The sequence below is a fragment of the Cynocephalus volans genome, chromosome Y (genome assembly GCF_027409185.1).
Source record: "Cynocephalus volans isolate mCynVol1 chromosome Y, mCynVol1.pri, whole genome shotgun sequence".
NCBI classification, from domain to species: domain Eukaryota; kingdom Metazoa; phylum Chordata; class Mammalia; order Dermoptera; family Cynocephalidae; genus Cynocephalus; species Cynocephalus volans.
In genome coordinates this window covers 4,582,162-4,602,471 of record NC_084479.1, presented here as the reverse complement: position 1 = coordinate 4,602,471, position 20,310 = coordinate 4,582,162, and the positions used below count along the sequence as shown (strand labels likewise).

Sequence of the window (20,310 nt, the reverse complement as noted above, 5' to 3'; positions counted from 1 at the left end):
ATCTTTCCATCTTCTTGTATCCTCTCTAATTTCTCTCAGCAGTGGTTTGTAGTTCTCATTATAGAGATTTTTCACCTCCTTGGTTAACTCAATTCCTAAGTATTTTATTTTTTTGGTGGCTATTGTAAATGGGCAGGCTTTCTTGATTTCTCATTCTGCATGTTCACTATTGGAGAATAGAAATGCTACTGATTTTTGTGTGTTGATTTTGTATGCTGCTACTGTGCTGAAATCATTTATCAATTCCAAGAGTTTTTTTGTAGAGGTTTTAGGCTGTTCGATATATAGGATCATGTCATCTGCAACAGGGACAGTTTGACTTCATCTTTTCCAATCTGGATGCCCTTTATTTCCTTCTCTTCTCTGATTGCTCTGGCTAGGACTTCCAACACTATTGGTTTTGTGTTTAATTAATTTTTTTCCGTTGTTCTATCTTGACACCTTTCTTATTGCTTCCATATATTTTATGTCTTTTAAAAAAATTACTGGTTATGCAAGGTATTACAATGAACAACCTTGTAAGAACAAGGTGTAAATAAGTACCAGCACAGTGTCCATAGTACATAACAGCTCTTCTCATCTACACATGTACTTCCTTTTTATGTTGTTGCTGTCACAAATTACATTTTTATAACATTATGTGCCCTTTAACATATATTCTTCTTTGTCTTGTGACTTTATCTTTTCAGTCAAACAGCAGGTTTTAAAAACAGGCCTTACAAACAAAAATAGATTCACACTGACTGTTGTATTTACCCCTGTAATTACTTTAACTTCTGTTCTACTTTACTTTATACAGTTCAAGTTACTTTCAGGTTCCATTTAATTCATCCTGAGCATTTCCTTTAGCATTTTTATGTGGCAGGTCTAAGTTATGAACTCAGATTATATTTTTCTGGAGATGTCTTAATTTCTTCTTCTTCTTCTTCTTCTTCTTCTTCTTCTTCTTCTTCTTCTTCTTCTTCTTCTTCTTCTTCTTCTTCTTCTTCTTCTTCTTCTTCTTCTTCTTCTTCCTCTTCCTCTTCCTCTTCCTCTTCCTCTTCCTCTTCTCCTTCTCCTTCTCCTTCTCCTTCTCCTTCTCCTTTCCTTTTTTTTTTTTTTTTTGTCTTTTTCGTGACCGGCACTCAGCCAGTGAGTGCACCGGCCATTTCTATATAGGATCTGAACCCATGGCAGGAGCGTCGCTGAGCTCCCAGCCCACACTCTCCCGAGTGCGCCACGGGCTCGGCTCTCTTCTTTTCATTATAGCATAAATTTGCCTAAAATTATTGGTTAAAATTTTATTTCTGCCAACACCTTAAAGATTTTCTTCCATTGCCTTTGGTCCTCAATGACTGCTGATGAGAAATTGGCTGTCAATCTGACTAAAAACACTTGCATGTGTACAATCGCTTCTCTTTTGCTGCTTTCTGTATTCTTTCTCTGTTTTGACAATTTGGTTATAATATGTCTTGTGGATAGCTCTAAGTTTATTGGAATTGGATTTCATTGAATTTCTTGGATGCATAGCCTTTTATAAAATTTGAGATGTTTTGACCATTATGTCTTCGAGTAGTCTTCCTGAACTTTTTTCTCTCCCGTCTTCTTCTGAGACTCCCCTTATTCCTATGTTGGGTATCCCGTAGGTATTTTAGAGTCTGTTCACTTTTCTACATTACTATTATTTATTTCTTTATTTTCCTGTTCTGCAGATGATAATTTCAACTGAGCTATCAGTGAGTTTGCAGATTCACTCTTCTGACTGCTCCAATATGCTGATGAATTCCCTCCCCAGCACTGAAAATTTAATTTCACTATTTGTACTTTTCAGCTCCACAATTTCTATTTTGTTTAATTTCATGTTAATCTCCTTGTTTATTTCTTCTACCTTTTGAGATATCATCCTCCTGGTTATTTTTAGTTGTTTTTCCGAGGCTTGTCTTAGTTCTTTGAGCATAGTGAAAACAGTTGATTTAGAACCTTTTTCTTTTTCTTTTTCTTTTGACTGGTAAGGGGATCGCAACCCTCGGCACGGTGTGGTCCGCACCGCTCAACCAGTGAGCGCACCGGCCATCCCTATATAGGATCCGAACCCACGGCCTCGGCGCTACCAGCACCGCACTCTCCCGGGTGAGCCACGGGCCGGCCCAGAACCTTTTTCTTAAAGACTGATATCAGAATAAGAGGATTAGGACTGTCCCTTCACTTACAGATGTGTGAAATAAAGAGCTGCCCATGGATCAATTCCCGTGTGAGTGAAATCCACAAACTAGTCGAGACACTCCTGTATACGGGGCAACTGAGAAAATACGCACATGTAGGTAAACAGGAAAAGCTGAGATATACTGTTACTGTAAACCCCAGGTACAGCACAGCACCATACAATTGGGAGGAAATCCTCATCATTTAGGTTCTCATGAGCAGCAACTGGTAAAGTGGCTCCTAAATTGCCTGTCGCTGTAAGCCAATGTGGCTTGGCATTCATTAGTCCCCCAGAATCAGAAGAAATAATGAGGTGGTGTTAAGTAGGCATGCGAACACCACCTGTATCTCTTCTACTCAGTGCCCAGCAAGCATGCAACAAACTTCAGCTCTCAGCTTCTCACTGGAAAGAGTTAGGATGCACAATCTGATGCTTCAACTTTTTCAACTACTGTTTTTGCAGCTGGCTCCTAAATTGCATTTCTCTGGGCCCTAAGAGTATACAGCATTTACTAATCCCTCAGGGTTGATAGAAAACAAAGCAGCAGTTTTTAATTTCATCTTTATTTTAGTGTAATTGACAAATAAATCTATATATTCAAGATGTACCACATGATGGGATATATGTATGCATTGTAACGTGATGACTGCAATGAGGCTAAGTAACATGTCTATCACCTCACTTAGTTACATATTTCTGTGGTGGTATTACTTAAGATAAAACTCTCAGAAAATTTCAGGTATACAATACAGCATTGTTAACTATATTCACCAGGCTGTACATTAGATCTCCAGCTTTTATTCATCCTATAACTATAAGTTTGTACCCTCTCATCATTTCCCATACGGCCTAACCCTTTGTAACAACCATTCTATCTTGCTTCTATAGTTTGATTTTTTTAGATTAGGCATCATCAGTGTGATCATGCAGTATGAGGGTACTTCAGAAAGTTCATGGAAAAAGGGAATTAATACAATCTTACCATGAACTACTTGAAGGCCTCTTGCATTTGTCTTTCCATGCCTGGCTAATTTCACTAAGCTGATGTTCTTCTGGCTTATTGACATATTTGTAAATGGCAGAATTTTCTACTTTTTTACATGCCAAATAACACTCTGCCTCTGTGTGTGTGTGTGTGTGTGTATCACATTTTAAAAAATCCATTCATCTGCCAATAGACACATTGATTTCATACAGTGGCTACTGTGAATAATGCTGAAATGAACATGGGGATGATGATATGTCTTTGAGATATTGATTTCATTTCCTTTGGATTTATATCCAAAGTGAGATTGTTGAATCATATAGTACTTCTACTTTTAATTTTTTGAGGCACCTCCGTTCTGTTTCCCATAATGGCTGCACCAATTTACACCTCTGACAAAAATGTATAGATTTCTTAATTCTCTACATCCTCAGTAACACATGCTATCTTTTGCATTTTTGATAATAGCCGTCTTCATATACCTGTAGGCCATTTGTATGAATTCCTTTGAAAAGATGTATTTTCAGCTCTGTTGCCCATTTTAAAATTGTGTTATTCAATTTCTTGCTGTTGAGCTGTATGAGTTTCTCATATATTCTGGTTATTAACCCCTTATCTTATTTTTCATTCTATGTATTGCCGTTTTCTTTTGTGCAGAAAGCTTTGTAACTTGAGGTCGTCCCACTTGTTTATTTTTGCTTCTTGAAAATTATTAGTCTTTAAATTGACATGTAATTGTAAATATTTATAGGGCACAGTTGGTATTTCAGTATGTATATGCAATGCATAATGATCAAATCAGAGTAATTAGCATACCGATTATCTCAAATATGTATCATCTCTTTGTATTGGAAACATTCAATATTCTCTCTCCTAGCTATTTTAAAATATAAATATGTTATTTTAATAAAATAGGTTATTTTTAACTGTAGTCACCCTGCAGTGCTATGGAACACCAGAACTTCTTTGTCCCAGTGAGCAGTAATCTCGTATTTAGTAACCAAACTCTCCCTGTCTCTTCTCCTCCTCCCCCTCAGATTTCCAGCCTCGAATAGTAGTCATTATTCTATTTGGTACTTCTGTAAGATCAACCTTTTCTAGCTGTTTGACTGCAGTGTGCCTCAGAGAGGACTTTTTGAGTTAAGTCTATTTGGGGACCTGCGAGCTTCCCAGATCTGCATGTGCATATCCCTCCCAAGGCTTGGGGGGAAGGTTGGCTATCATTTAATTAAATACGTTTTTCTACACCTTTTCCTATCGCTCCTCTTTCTGGAACTCCCATAATGTGAATACTTGTTAGTTGAATGATGCTCCACCAGTCTTGTAGGCTTTCTTCATTTTTTAAAAGTTGTTGTTTTGTGTTTGTTTTTTCTTTCTTGTCTGAATGGGTTATTCCAAAAGACTTGTCTTTAGGTTTAGAAATCCTTTATTCTGCTTGAGCTAGTCTGTTTTTGAAGCTCTTTGTTGTACTTTAAAATTATATTCATTGAATTTGCAGCTGCAAGGGTTCTGTTTGGTTCTTTTTTATGATATCTCTTTGCTGAATTTCTCATTCAGATCATAACTTGCATTTCTGATTTTATTAAGCAGTCTCTCTGTGTCTCTTGTATCATCCCCCCCCTTTCTTTTATTGAATCATAATTGATTGTACATATTTTAAGGGGCTCAATGTTGACATATGTTGATCAAATTAATATTATTAGTGGATATATTATTACAGACTGTACTTATTCTTTATGCCCCTTATCCAGTCTTTCCCCATCCCCTCTCACCCCCCCACCTCTGATAACCCTAGATTTCTTCTCTCCTTCTGAAAGGGTAATGGTTACTCTGTTGATTTGTTGCCTAGATGATCTGTCCAGTACTGTCAGGTCTCCCACTGTTATCGTAGAACAGGTGCTTCTTCTGTCACTTGGAATGGGCTTTGTGGAGAGAGACATCCTCTTCTTTTCTTTGGTCTCTTTGGTGACTCTCTTTGTGTCAATGCACTCAAGAGGCTGGAGGGCCATCTGCAGAGTGGTTGTGGCATATCGCTGCTGTTGTGGCATATCGCTGCTATTGTAGCAGCCGTGGTGGGTCACCCACATGAAAGTGGTGTTCTTGGCATGCTCCTTGTCTGGTCATGGGACGAGGGGCATTCCCTGGCTCCATACAGCAGGACCCTGGGTGGGCCCCATGGCATTGGTGGCATGCCTGGTTGTGGGAGGAGGGCTCACTGAGTTTTCTTGAGGTTATAATTTTGAATTTCTTTTCAGGCATACGATAGATTTCCTTTTCTTTGTGGTCTGTTACTGGAAACTTACTGCATTTCTTGGAGATGTCACGTTGCCTTGCTTTTTCAAGTTTCTTGCAATCCTACATTGAAATCTGCACATCTGATTGAACAGTCACCTCTTCCATAAAGCTCCATAAAACTGGAGTTGCTTTTGTAGAATAAAATATTAATGAACATTTTCAATTAATAAATTTAAATAAATTAATAAATTAAATTGAATTTTAAAATTATTTTTAATTGCTAAATATAAATATTTTTGTAGAATAAAATATGTTATGGAGTAGTTCTCTACAGAAATATGCTTGGTTTAATAATTTTTTGCTATGTGTATCAAACTACTTTCTTCTGTAAATGTGTTCTATAGTATCAGTTCAATAGAGTGCTTTGGCTGTAGTGTCAGTGGTGTCTGCAAGTGCCTCACTTGCCTAGAACACAAGTGTTTATAGAGGCAGTGACATGGCTTTGCAGGGAGTGGGAGCAGCCCTGTGGGCTGGTTCTCCGGCCCTGAGAGGGGCATGCACTGGGCATGGCGGCTCTGCCTGTCACAGGGGCAGCATTATGGTGGTGTCAGGCAGGCAGGCTCTTGGCTCCTGGGAAGCATGCACAGTGGTCTTTGGTTGAGGAACAGGAATACCAGCAGTGGTGGGTACCAAGCAGGCTGGTGTCCCTGGGGAGTGCACACTTTGACTCCAGATGTGGCCTCCTTGTTTATCTTGGACTGCCTGCTTTGGGAAGTATAAGGTATCACATTAGCTTGGATCCTTGGGTCATGGCCATACTGCTGGGTTTATTTGGGGCCATGGCGCTGCAGCTTTTTGTGTGCATTTGGAGGGATTATGGTAGGGCTTCATGGGTGTGGATATGCAGGGGCTGTTGGGCCGAAAGGCACGATATACTCCAGCAGTGGCTTTGTTCTCAAAATAGTGTGGTGCCATAGCACCTTGGGTCTTGGGGTCTTGGAGGACCCAGTGGTGAGTCTCTTTTCTAGTGCAATATGGTTGCATGATCTCCAGGTTGCTCCCTACACTGGGTGCAGGGCCTGTAAGGACTGTGGAACTCTCACAGCTAGAATTTCAGGTATCTGTGGTGGTAATGAAGATTGCTGAGATCTCTGCTTACCTTTTTTCTGTAATGAGGAGTTGCTCATGGCTCCAAACAAAATCACAGCTGGTACTTTTCTTCCCTCTCTATGCTGCCATCCTGAGTTTCTGTGCTTCAGAGGGTTTCTGTCACTGTTATGTAAAATTCCAGTGTTGTTTCTTAAGACATTGCACTCTAAGTGAACTTATGTGTTTGTTATTTTGATTCTTCTTTGAAGAGGAGATGAGCCTCGGGAACCTCTAGTGAGCCATCTTGATGATGTCCCTCATAACAGATTTCTTTGTTCGTTTGTATGTTCAATCTTTTAAGTAATTGTCCTAGGAAACAAAGATACTGTGTTCTATCAAAATACTTTTCTGTGCTTTATATTGTCTTCATTAGGTTTTTAATTACTTAAAACAATTTTCTCTGTCAAAAGAGCCAAGGTTCTTTTATGCAACTATGTGAATCTCTGCGTTTGTCTTTCATGTCTTTTAATTATCACTCTTGTTAAGTGACTAAGTACTGTTTCACAGTAACCTGTGATCTTATTATTATTATTTTTTTTAAAGATGACTGGTAAGAGGATCTTAACCCTTGACTGTGTGTTGTCAGCACCATGCTCTTCCAAGTGAGCTAACCAGCCATCCCTGTATAGGGATCCAAACCTAGGGCCTTGGTGTTATCAGCACCACACTCTCCAAAGTGAGTCACGATCTGGCCCCTGTGATCTTATTCTAATTGTTTTAAAGCTTTTGATATTTTTGACAATTTCCCCAAATCCAAACTATAAATTAAGACATTTTGACCTTGAGCTAACTTTGGGGATTTCTAGATGAGCACCTGGACTACCTTGAAAGAGTGTATTCTTTTTCCTTATAAAAAGAGAGATATTAAACTAATTAGGCTTACTTGGTATATTAAATTGAATAAATAGCATGTGGACATTATTCTTATATGTTTCAAAATTCATATGAATTTTTAAGAAAAGCCTGGTGGTCTTGACCTAACACGGTATAAGAAAATTTTGATATTTCTACAGCACTTTAGTATAGCAACTAAGAAAAGTGGCTGATCATGTTATAACAGACACACCTTGAGAAATATAGCAAAATCTCGCATAGATATGGAATACAAAAAGTTAAGTGCATAAAAACAGAGGATAAAAATAGTGGTTTTCAGGTATGAAGAGGGAGGAAGTTGGGGAGACATTGGTCAAAGGGAAAATATATGCAGCTATGTAGAATGAATAAGTCTAGAGGTCTAATGTATAACATAAGTATAATTAATAATATTATGGAGTGTGTGCCGACCAGAGAGGTGCCCCACCAGAGAGGCCTGAGTCCTACAGAGACCACGCACCCTGGGGCACCAGTGCACAACCAAGCATGTAGGACTGGCTGCCACCGGACCCCATCCCCAGCTCAGCCGAGTGTTTGCCAACCAGAGAGGCGCTGCGCTGGAGAGGCCCAAGTCCCACAGAGAACATGCTCCCCCCTTGGCGCCAGTGCCAGACCCTTCCCCAGCCTGGCTGAGTGCATGCCAACCAGAGAGGAGCCTCTGTGGAGAGGCCTGAGATCCATGGAGACCACGTGCCCCTCAGTGCCAGTGCATGACCAAGCAGGTAGGCCTCACTGACACTGGACCCAATTCCCAGCCTGGCTGAGTGCACTCTGACCAGAGAGGTGCCCCCCCGGAGAGGCCCAAGTTCCATGGAGACCATGCGCCCTGTGGCACCAGCACACAACCCAGCAGGAAGGCCTTTCTGTGGCTGGACCCCATCCCCAGGCCGGCCTAGTGCACACCACCAGAGTAGCACCTCCCTGGAGAGGCCCAAGACCCAAGGTGACCACACACCTGAGGTGCCAGCGGGCAACCAAGCGGACACTGAGGCAGCCATGTCAAATTGGCAGACCCAGCAACATCCTCACCAGACAATAGTGTCAAACCAGGGACTGTGAAATCCCTTGCCACAATGACTAAACACCAAATGAAAGATACCAGAACTATGAAAAATCAAGAAAGTACACCACCAAAGGGTAATAACTCTCAAGCTCTAGTTCTTATAGAACAAGAAGCCCTTCAAATGTCTGATGAGGAATTTAAAGTGATAATTGTAAGGAAACTAAATAAGATACAAGAAAACTCAGCTAGACAACATGGTGAAATGAGCAAAAGTATACAGGACGTGAAAGAAGAAGTGTACAAGGAAATCAATGCCCTGAAAAGAATGTAGCAGAGCTTGCCAAGCTGAAGAATTCATTCAATGAAATAAAAAACACAACAGAGAGTTTACCAGTGGGCTTGCAGAAGTAGAAGAGAGAACTTCTGACCTTGAAGAGGGGCTGTTTGAAATAACACAGGCACACACCAGACAAGAAGAAAGAATTTAAAACATTGAAGAAAATTGAAGAGAGATATCAGACAACCTATAGCACTCAAATATCCGAGTCATGGGTATTCCAGAAGGGGAGGAAGAAGGAGATTGCATTGAAAACATATTCAACAAAATAGTGGCAGAAAACTTCCCAGGTATAGGAAAAGACACAGATCTTCAGATTCAGGAAGCTCAAAGATCCCCAAACGTATTCAACCCAAAAAGGTCTTCTCCAAGACATGTTATAGTCAAATTGGCAGAACTCAAAGACAAAGAGAGAATCTTAAAAGCTGCAAGAGAGAAGCATCAAATCACCTATAAGGGAGCCCCAATCAGACTAACATCAGACTTTTCATCACAAACCCTAAAAGCCAGAAAGGAAGTGGATGATATATTCAAAATACTAAAAGACAGAGATTGCCAGCCAAAAATGCTCTACCCCGCAAAGCTATCCTTCCAAAATGAAGGGCAAATAGCATATTTCTCAGACAAATAAAAACTGCAGGAGTTCACTACCACACGACCACACTTACAAGAAATTCTCAAGGGAGTACTGGGTTTGATATCTGAAAAATCACTACCACTGCCATAAAAACTCAAGAAGAATCAAAGCACACTAGTAAAATAAAAATGCCAACAATGAAGAGAGAGAGAGAGAGAAAAAGTTTATCTACAACCCAAGGAACCAACAAATGCAGAAGACAAACAGTAAATCAGAAAGAAAGGTACAAAAGGCACTTAAGACATCCAAACAAAAATCAATAAAATGCTAGGAGTAAATCAGTACTTTTCAGTAACAACTCAATGTAAAAAGATTAAATTTTCCAATCAAAAGACACAGACTGGCTGACTGGATTAAAAAGGAGGACCCAACTTTATGCTGCCTTCAAGAGACCCACCTCACCTATAAAGATTCACATAGACTAAGAGTGAAATGATGGAAAAAGATTTACCATGCAAACAGAAGTGAAAATGAGCTGGAGTCACTATTCTTATATCTGATAAAATAGACTTTAAACTAAAAGCCATAAAAAGAGGTAATGAGGGCCACTACATAATGATAAAAGGATTCATCTATCAAGGAGACAAAACAATCATAAATATATACACACCCAATGTGAGAGGAGCCAGATTTATAAAGCAAACTCTATTAGACCTAAAGAGGAAATAGACACTAATACCATAGTAGCATGGGACCTGAACACCCTACTATCAATATTGGACAGATCGTCTAGGCAAAGAATCAGCAGAGAAACACAAGATCTAAACAGCACTCCAGACCAATTGGACTTGGCAGATATCTACAGAACATTTCATCCAACAACCTCAGAATATTCATTCTTCTCATCAGAACGTGGATCATTCTCCAGTGTAGATCACGTGTTATGTCACAAATCAAGTCTCAACAAATTCAAAAAAATTGGCATTATGCCATGTATTTTTTCAGACCACAAAGGATTAAAATTAGAAATCCATAACAAATGAAATTTTGGAAATTATACAAACACATGGAAATTTAACAACATTCTACTTAACGACATATGGGTCCAAGACGAAATCAAGCTGGAAATCAAAAAACTTATTGAAACTAATGAAAACAGTGATACATCATCCCCAAACCCATGGGATACTGTAAAAGCAGTACTAAGGGAGAAATTTATCGTATTAAATGCTTACTTCAGAAGAATGGAAAGATGGCAAGTGAACAACCCAATACTTCACCTTAAAGAACTAGAAAAACAAGAAGAATCCAATCCCAAAGTTAGTAGATGGAAAGAAATCATTAAGATCAGAGCAGAACTTAATGAAATTGAAACCCAAAAAATGATACAAAAGATCAATGAATCAAAAAGTTGGTTTTTTAAAAGATAGATAAAATTGACACACCATTAGCATGGCTAACTCGAAAAAGAAGAGAGAAGACCAAATAACAAAATTAGAAATGAAAAAGTTCATATTACAACTGATATCTCTGAAATACAAGGAATCATTAGAGACTACTATAAACAACTATTTGCCAACAGATTTGAAAATATTGAGGCAATGGATAAATTTCTGGATACACACAAGCTACCAAAACTGAGCCAGGAAGATACAGAAAATCTGAACAGACCAATAACAATAAAAGTGATTGACGTTATTATCAGAAGGTTTGCAACAAAGAAAAGCCCAGGACCAGATGGATTCACAGCAGAATTCTACCAAACTCTACAATTCTACCAAATTCTATGGAGCCCACATCACCCTGATACCAAAACCAGTTAAAGTTACAACAAAAAAGAAAACTACAGGCCGATGTCCTTGATGAATATAGATGCAGAAATCCTGAGTAAAGTACTAGCTAACAGAGTACAGCAACACATACACAAAATTATACACCACAGTCAAATGGGATTTATCCCAGGGATATAAGTCTGGTTCAACATATGCAAGTCAATAAATGTGATACACCATATCAATAAAATCAAACACAAGGACTATGTGATCATCTCTATAGATGCTGAAAAAGCAAGTAACACTCATTCATGATCAAGACTCTCTGCAAGTTAGGAATAGATGGAAAGTATCCTAACATAATTAAGGCCATAAATGATAAACCAACTGGCAATATCATCCTGAATGGGGAAAAGCTTTCACCTTTTCCCTTTTAAAACAGGAACTAGATGCCCACTCTCACCACTACGTGCCCACTCTCACCACTCCTATTCAACAGAGTGTTGGAAGTACTGGCCAGAGCAGTCAGGGAAGAGAAGGAAATAAAGGACATCTAGATTGAAAAGACAAAGTCAAACTGTCCCTGTTTGCAGATGACATGATCCTATATATTGAACAGAGTAATTAAAGCCTCCACAAAAAAACTCCCAGAGTTGATACATGATTTCAGCAAAGTTGCAGGATACAAAATCACCAAACGAAAATCAGTAGCATTTCTATTCTCCAGTAGTGAACATGCAGAAAGAGAAATCAAGAAAGCTTGCCCATTTACAATAGCCACCAAAAAAATAAAATACTTAGGAGTTGAGTTAGCCAAGGACGTGAAAAATCTGTATAATGAGAACTACAAACCAGTGCTGAGAGAAATTAAAGAGGACACAAGAAGATGGAAAGATATCCCATGGTCTTGGATTGGAAGAATCAACATTGTGAAAATGTCCATACTACCCAAAGCGATATAGAAATTCAATGCAATCCCCATCAAAATTCCAATGACATTTTTCTCAGAAATGGAAAAAACTATCCAGACATTTAAATGGAATAACAAAAGACCATGCATAGCCAAAGCAATCCTGAGCAAAAAAAAAAAAATAAAGCTGGAGGCATAACACTACCTGACTTTAAAACTATTTTATAAAACTGTAATAACCAAAGCAGCATGGTACTGGCATAAAAAAAGACACACAGATCAATGGGATAGAATAGAGAATCCAGAAATCAACCCACGCACCTACAGCCATCTGATCTTTGACAAAGGCATCAAGCCTATACACTAGGGAAGAGAGTGCCTCTTCAGCAAATGGTGCTGGGATAACTGGATCTCCATATGCAAGAGAATGAAGCTAGACCCACACCTCTCACCATATACTAAAATCAACTCAAAATGGATTAAAGAATTAGATATACACCCTGAAACAATAAAACTTCTTTAAAAAAACATAGGAGAAACACTTCAGGAAGGCGGACTGGACATCGACTTCATGAATACAACCCCAAAAGCATGGGCAACCAAAGGAAAAATAAACAAATGTGATTATATCAAACTAAAAAGCTTCTGCACAGCAAAAGAAACAATTAGCACAGTTAAAAGACAACCAACAGAGTGGGAGAAAATATTTGCAGAATATACATCTGACAAAGGATTAATATCCAAAATATACAAGGCACTGAAAAACTTTACAACAGAAAAACAAGTAACCCAGTTAAAAAATGGGCAAAAGAGCTAAATAGACATTTCTCAAAGGAAGATATATAGGAATGGCCAACAGACACATGAAAAAATGCTCAACCTCACACGGCATTCGGGAAATGCAAATCAAAACCACACTGAGATGCCACCTCAGCACAGTTAGGATGGCTAATATCCAAAAGATTGTGAATGATAAATGCTGGCGAGGTTGCAGAGAAAAAGGAACTCTCATACATTGTTGGTGGGACTGCAAAATGGTGCAGCCTCTATGGAAAATGCTGTGGAGGTTCCTCAGACAATTGCAGATAGATCTACCATACGACCACTGCTGGGAATATACCCAGAGGAATGGAAATCATCAAATCAAAGGGATACCTGTTCTCCAATGTTCATTGCAGCACTCTTTACCATAGCTAAAAGCTGGAACCAGCCCAAATGTCCATCATCAGACGAGTGGATACGCAAAATGTGTTACATCTACACAATAGAATAATACTCTGCTATAAAAAAGATTGAAATACTGCCGTTTGCAACGATATGGAGGGACCTAGAGAGAATTATGTTAAGTGAAACAAGTCAGGCACAGAAAGAGAAATATCACATGTTCTCACTTATTTGTGGGATCTAAAAATAAATAAATAAATACACAAATAAACTGGAGGGCGGGGGGAAGAGGACAGAACAATCACAATTCCTTGAAGTTGATAGGACAAGCAAACAGAAAGGACATTGTTGGGAGGGAGGGGGGAGTGGAAGGAGGGAGGGAGGTTTCGGTAATGGGCCACAATAATCAACCACATTGTATATCGACAAAATAAAATAAAATTAAAAACACTCAATTATAAAAAATATAAAAGAAGAAAAATACAAAAACCAAATGAGAAGTTTCAGCAAACAGAAACCATAAAAATAAACAGACAAACAAACGAAACAATTATAAATTCTGGACCTGAAAAACATGATGACTAAACTTAAAAATGCCAAAGGAAGCTTCAACATCAGACATAAGCTGAGTAATCAGTGAGCTCATAGACAAGGCATTTGAATCTACCCAGTCAGAAGAGAAAAAAGAAGAAGAAGAAAATAGACTGAAGAAGTTCCTATGGTAAGAATGACACCATGATGTATACAAAAATATGTGTAAGAGGATTTCCAGAAGAAACAGGAATAGAGAAAGGGGGAGAAAGCTTATTTAAAATAAAATGATGACAGAGATTTTTTAAATCTGGAGAAGGATATAAACATCCAGATTAATGAACTCACAAGGAACACCAAATAGATTAAACATAAAGAGGTCTTCCAGAGACACATTATTTTATCTTTTTATAAATGTGTATGTGTACATATATATAGTGTGTATATATATTAATCTTTAAAAATTTTAATTGATACATAATAATTGCACTTATTTGTGGGCAATGTGTGATATTTGAATATATCTTATATATGATGTGTAATGATCAAATCAGATCAATGAACATATTCTTCACCTCAAATATTCTTTATTTATTAGGGGAACATTTAAAATTCTTTCTTCTAACTAGTTGAAAGTATACAAAAGATTGTAGTTAATTGTTTTTGATAGTCATACCATAGTGCTCTATAGAGCTAGATCTTATTTGTGCTATCCTACTCCACCTTTCAGGTCTTATGTTTGTTTTCTATTTATCACTCCTGGATTTTAATTTTACTTGTTTGCAGAATGGGACAAAGCACATCCGATCATCTACTTGCAGAACATTTGTGGTATTGTTTTGGGGCCGAACATGGGAAGTTATTTTTGCTATTGAAGCATTTTTTAATTAGTGTGATCCTGAGTAGGAGGAAGAATGCATAAGAAGGCACAGTGTCCTTATTCTGAGTACCAAAGGATGCTAGGATATTCTCAGTTAGATTGCTGTGTGACTTTCATACTAAAATCTTATGTTGCATTTCAGAGCATAAAGAAGTTGGGTAGGCAGTGGATGGATATTCAAGTCATGCTGACCTGTTTTCCTTTTCCATTTGCTCATTCATTCTTCATGTTCTCTCTCTCTCTCTCTCTCTCTCTCTCTCTGACCGTTATCTTATTCTGGTCTTAATCTTACAATAATCTCATTCCCTATTTTAATGCGTGTCATTATGTTCATCATTTTTTTTCTTGCCCTGGTGTTTACCATTCACACGACTTAATCTTTTCACTTTTCATTATTTTAGTCCTCAAACTTTTCTTTGCTTTGAAACATTCTCTCATTTATATACAACATTTAACTATGTTAAATATAGTTCTGAGTAGTAAAGAGAGGTACATGAATTGCCTGTGGACATAGGAAGAATAACTATCATATTGTGTCATGCATGATATTCCAAGGAGAAGGAATCAGGATTTTCTGTACAGATCAATGGTTTCAAAGTCTTTCTACTTAGGCACAATTTGAAACTATATGATAGGATTCCAGCAATAGGTTGCTAGCCTGAGATATCCGGATGTCCAAATTTGTACTTTATCCCACCCCAGCTGTCCCATAAAACTGAGTGATTGAGTTTTGTCAGGGATTTAGCCTGTGAAGGCTGCTTCTAAATGTGCTGTGGGAACACACTGCAATCCATTTCAGTACAATAATAGGGAAAGAGTAGTAAGTATACAGCAAGTTCTTTCAGCAAAGGACCTGCCAGTCAAAACAGAATATGAAAAATTTTTTTGATTCATTTTGATTCATTTGATTCATTTGATTCAAGGCAGGGGATTCATCAGTAGATATCAATGAGATAAAAGGAGAAAGGCCTTTAGGAAGGCATTGCTCAAAGTACACAAATTTCTTTAATGGTCAAAAGACTGGAAACTTAAAAGAGACCAAGGTAGTGGGTATTGAAGTGATAACCAAGTCAATATCATTGCATCTCTTAAGAACATTACTGTGACCAACCCTTTAAAGAAAGTTTGTGGCTAAGAGTGAAGACCAAAAAAGTAATATTTTGAATACTATTGGATGTGGTTGTTTTGGTAATGAAAGTAGGTTTTAATGGGTTTAAGTCAATATTCAGTAAATTTGAATGAAAGGTATATTTGTAAAAGTCATTGTGCTAGGTAGGACAATGCTGGGTGTCCAAGACAGACAAGGAAACTGATGGGGTAGAAAATAAACACCTCCTGGAAGGGATGATGTCTGTACTGAAATGGGTAAAATAGTAGTCCAAGCAGGCAAAAAGGGAGAGAGCCTTTTATCCTCAGAAAAGAAATGGTGGAAAAGTTATGAGTCGTGAATAGGTGTGGATGAAAGTAGTTTGTCTGAATGTAGCTCCAGGGAGTAGTGGAGGAGCAGGAAGACATGCAGTTGCAAAGGTAAATATATGCCAGATTTTGAAGGGAACTGCTCAGACATGCAGAGGGTCTGGGCTCATAATCTACAAGGTGTTAAATGCTAGTGTGAAGAATGAAGTCTGTTTTTGGATGAAGAAAACAACATGATAAAAGTGTTCATTAGAAAACATGAAAGGTGGACTTGGGAGGGTGGTAATTGAAGGCACAAACTACCTGGAAAGCTTTGATGACAGCAAAAAGAGCCCTTGCTAATACCTCTTCCTATTTGTCCTCCTCCTCTTCCTTTTTCTACTCTTTTTCTTCTTTCCTTATCCTTATCCTTTTTCTACCTCCTGTTATTTCTTATTTTTAAAATAATAAATTAGGTATAATTTAGTCACACATTGTCATGTCAACTTTCCTCTCTAATGGTCAAAAAGTTTATATATTAATAAAATAATTGTAGTATAGTTTGACTTTGAAATGAAACACCATGATACTCTTAACTATTTTTAAAAAAAAAAAAAAGGAAAAAGAAACCATAAAGGTGAACACATTTTTATTTTATTGTTCAAATAACAGAATTGCAGGTATTTTTTTTCGGCATTTGTCAACAAAAATTTTAGTCTCTGTTTCCTAGTTTGGTACTCCTTTGGTGGAAGTCAGTTGTAGGTAAGATGATTTTCATGTGATGAAGATGGTTGATGAGCTGACCTTGAAAGAAAGGCATTAGATGTATCAGCTGTCATAGGCCTTGGGATCCATGGGTTGCATGCTGGTAGCAGATTAGAAAAAGGAGCCTCATTGGCTGACACATCAGGACATCTGGTTGGAAAAGTGGAAGGTTCCACCATCAGTTGAAAATAACTATTCTGTAAGGGAGATATGATGTGGAACGGAGAAGCAGAAGTTGAACTTGTAATGTAATTCACAATGTGGCCATTTGCTTCAGTGTAGCTGCTTTGAGAGGACATGTGAAAAGTGGTCAACTGATTTAAACTAGCATGTTGATCGGTTACAGTGCGTTCTGATGATCTAACGATAGTTGATGGAGGAGAAAAATTACTTGCGATTGAGTTGATAGAGTCGGTTGTATCAGCAACTCTCTGGCTGGTAGAAGGCTTCCTTGTTAGAGGCACATTTAAATTTGTAGAGTTTGAAAGTAAACTTTCTCCACTAGTTTTGGCAACTAAACCAGTAATATTATTTTCCACATTACCCTCTGCTCTAAAGTCCTTCTTGTTGAAATCTTGAACTAATGGAGCAGATACAGAAGCATTTTTAACCCTGATTCTTCTTTTCATTCTGACTAAAAGTTGAGGACAGCCTCTCTTAAAGTTTGGATTATGATAGCACTGTAACTAAAACCAAAGGAGAAAGTTATTCAGTGACATTTTAAACCAAAAGGAAAGAAGTAATAACAGATCTACCTAGAAAATCCCAGATTTCAGTTTCATCAGATGAAATTAACATCATCAAATAAACGTGTACATTTGTGATTATTTAAAACATTGTTCTTACTGGGAAACAAACATTTAAATTCAGTCCTCAAGTGAAAATGTGTTGTCACAGTATCTGTGAATATCTATGAATTGCTTCTTTGATGGGATTTAACACCTTCCTTTAGAGTTTACTGAGGACATTCAAAGTTGCTAGCAAAATTTCTTTTAATCATGAGTATTTAGTGCTCGGGGTGTGCTCAAGTTTTTCTGAAAATTTTATTCTTAATATTTCACATAACTCAAAATATGGTATTAACATATTTACTGATGTACAAAATAAAATCATGCATATTCCCTACATAAGTTGTGATTGAAATTTTTGAATACCTTGCTTAAAACAGAGCTTTCTTTTTCTTCTTCCAGAAAATCAGCTAGAGAAGCAGATCTTTGAAAATTCTGTTGCATTTTGGTAAATCCATAGAGATTAAGCTGTCGAACTAAACTTTTCATACTGTCAGTTTCAAATATTCTAAAAGGGGCCTTTCTTTCCAAAACTTCTTTCCTAAAGAGTTCTTCATTAATCACTACAGAAGTTCCATTATCATCCCACCAAATAGACTTAAATTGGTCGCTTTCCACTATTTTCCAAAGTTTTCTGGGAAAGGTCAGAGAAAGAAAATCATTGTCTTCATCTGGTTCAGAGGCACAAAATGTGTAACGTGGTCTCTTTATCAAGGATCCTTCAGACAAAACCTGAAAAGCATTTTCTTCAACCATAGACCATAAGTCTGAGTCCCCAATGAATGTTTGATCCCACAATGGAGTTGAAATGGAGTTTTCTGAACCAGCTGATCCGTCTTTCAGAGAAACATCTTGAATTTCTGAAGAAACGTGTGCCATCTCAAATAAATTTTTCTTCAGCTGCTCTTCTCATCTGCATGGTTTTGAAGCAGCTTCAAATGCTGCTTTGGCAGGCCTGAGAAGATAAACTCATCTGGACATCACAGTGGTTCTCAAGGTGAGTAGCTGTGACATCGCAAGATGACTTTTGTCTCCTAGAAACTGATGTGTAACATTCAGCCAAGAGTGCTTCCTTCCCACTCTGTGAAATTTATCCAGCTAAAATAAAATACAGACAGATTACTTACACAGTATGATCAGCAAAATCTCAATCCCACCAAATCTTTTCAGTAAAGAAGTAACTAAGTAGGTAAATGTCTTTACTTTCTGAAATAAAAATGACTTTCTCTCTTACATACACACTCTTACTACAGTAGGGCCATGAGCATAGAGCCTGGTAATTGGACAATGGAAAAATAAATGAGTGAAAGCAAACAAATGATTAAAACGTTGTCAGTTTTGGATCTGAAATCATTGCAGAACCTGTATCTAAAGAAGGCATAGCTGTAGAAATAGAAAGCAGGTTACTGGTGCCAGGGGCTACGGGAAGGAGAGTAGGAAGTGTTTAATAGTGATGGGACTTTATATTGACAATGTTTAAGAAGTAGATGATTGTACAATACTGTGAGTATACTAAATGATACTTAACTGTACACTTTAAAATGGTTAATTTTATAAAATAAATCTGTATGTGTGTCTAAGGGGAAAATTGCTTTTATTGCCAAAGCCAAAGATTTACATAAAAAGATTCTTTAGGAATAAAATAATTTTCGTGTGCAACAACATAATGGTATTATTATAAAACAGGACTAATATTTTTGAAGTAATCTTAGTACTTGATAGAAAGTTCCCTGTCTTTGAAAAATAACTGCCCAGGTTTTTCAAGATGGCGGCGGCTGCGGCGGCTGGCGCGGAGTAGCTGAGGTGAAAAAGGTGGCCACTGGGCCTCAGGCAGCCAGGAAACTTGTGGACCTTCCTCTCGCCATCTCTTAAGGGAGGACTGCTGCTGCTGACCGGTCGTGGGGGGTGACCGCCACTTTGCCCCCCTGGCAGGAGAGGCTGCCTCATCTACAGGCAACAGCTTTGAAGTGTGGAGCAGGAAAAGAACTGTTTCTTAGCTGCAAAAGCGAGTCTCGAAACAGGGAACACGGCGCCAGAGCTGCTGTGGATGCAGCCAGGATCCCGGAGGCCGGGGCCGCGCTGAAGGCGGCCAGCTGCCCTACTCAGGATTCAAGGTTTCAGGCTGGCATTAAAGAAGATTCCTGGGAGCGCCCGAGCCGCGCAGCGACTGAACAGCCTGAGGCGGCAGCGGCCGAGAACTGGGAAAGGCGGCAAACCAGAGACAGAGAGCGAGCACCTGACCTGGCACAGCACTGTGAGTGATCCCTGGCATAGCCCTGTTCGGGGGGTGCATGCCCATGCGGCTCCCGCCTGCACCACCAGGCCACTCACCGCCCGGTGCTGCCTCCATTTTCCCAGGTGCGGGCAGCTCCGCCCTGCTCGGCCATCACTGAGCCCTCCCACTTGCTTGGCCTGGCGCTGGGCTTTCCGGAGCCTGCAGACCGGCCTCGGCTCCAACTCCCTCCGCGGTTCTCTGGCAGGGCTGGTGGCAGGGGTGTCCCAGGCCAGTGTCGGGAGGGCAAGGAAGTACCCGTCACTCCACCATACCCTGGACTCCGGCCCCAGGTAAACTCCCTGTTACTGGGAGGCAGACACCATCTCTGCGACCACCAGTTTGGAAAAAAGCCAACGAATTTCTGGTTGGGAATAGTGTGGTAGGAGAGTTCCCAGGTCCGCTTGAACCGGCCAGAGACCAGGCTGCAGGTGGGTGCTAGACTCGGTTTATACTGGGGGGATACAAAGGTGAACAAGACCCGAGAAAGAT

At 38.9% G+C, this 20,310-nt stretch overlaps 1 protein-coding gene across 1 annotated transcript in view; it reads right to left on the bottom strand.

Annotated features, from left to right (window-relative positions):
- Positions 1–18,289, bottom strand: part of LOC134368961 (heat shock transcription factor, Y-linked-like) — a 47,111-nt gene extending 28,822 nt beyond the window's left edge. The window contains exons 1-3 of the mRNA XM_063085198.1: positions 18,279–18,289; positions 17,913–18,180; positions 16,798–17,444 (exon numbers count right to left, since the gene is read on the bottom strand). Of these exons, the coding sequence (XP_062941268.1) occupies positions 16,798–17,444; positions 17,913–18,180; positions 18,279–18,289 (926 nt within the window). The remainder of the gene's footprint in view (positions 1–16,797; positions 17,445–17,912; positions 18,181–18,278) is intronic.
- Positions 18,290–20,310: the final 2,021 nt, after the last annotated feature.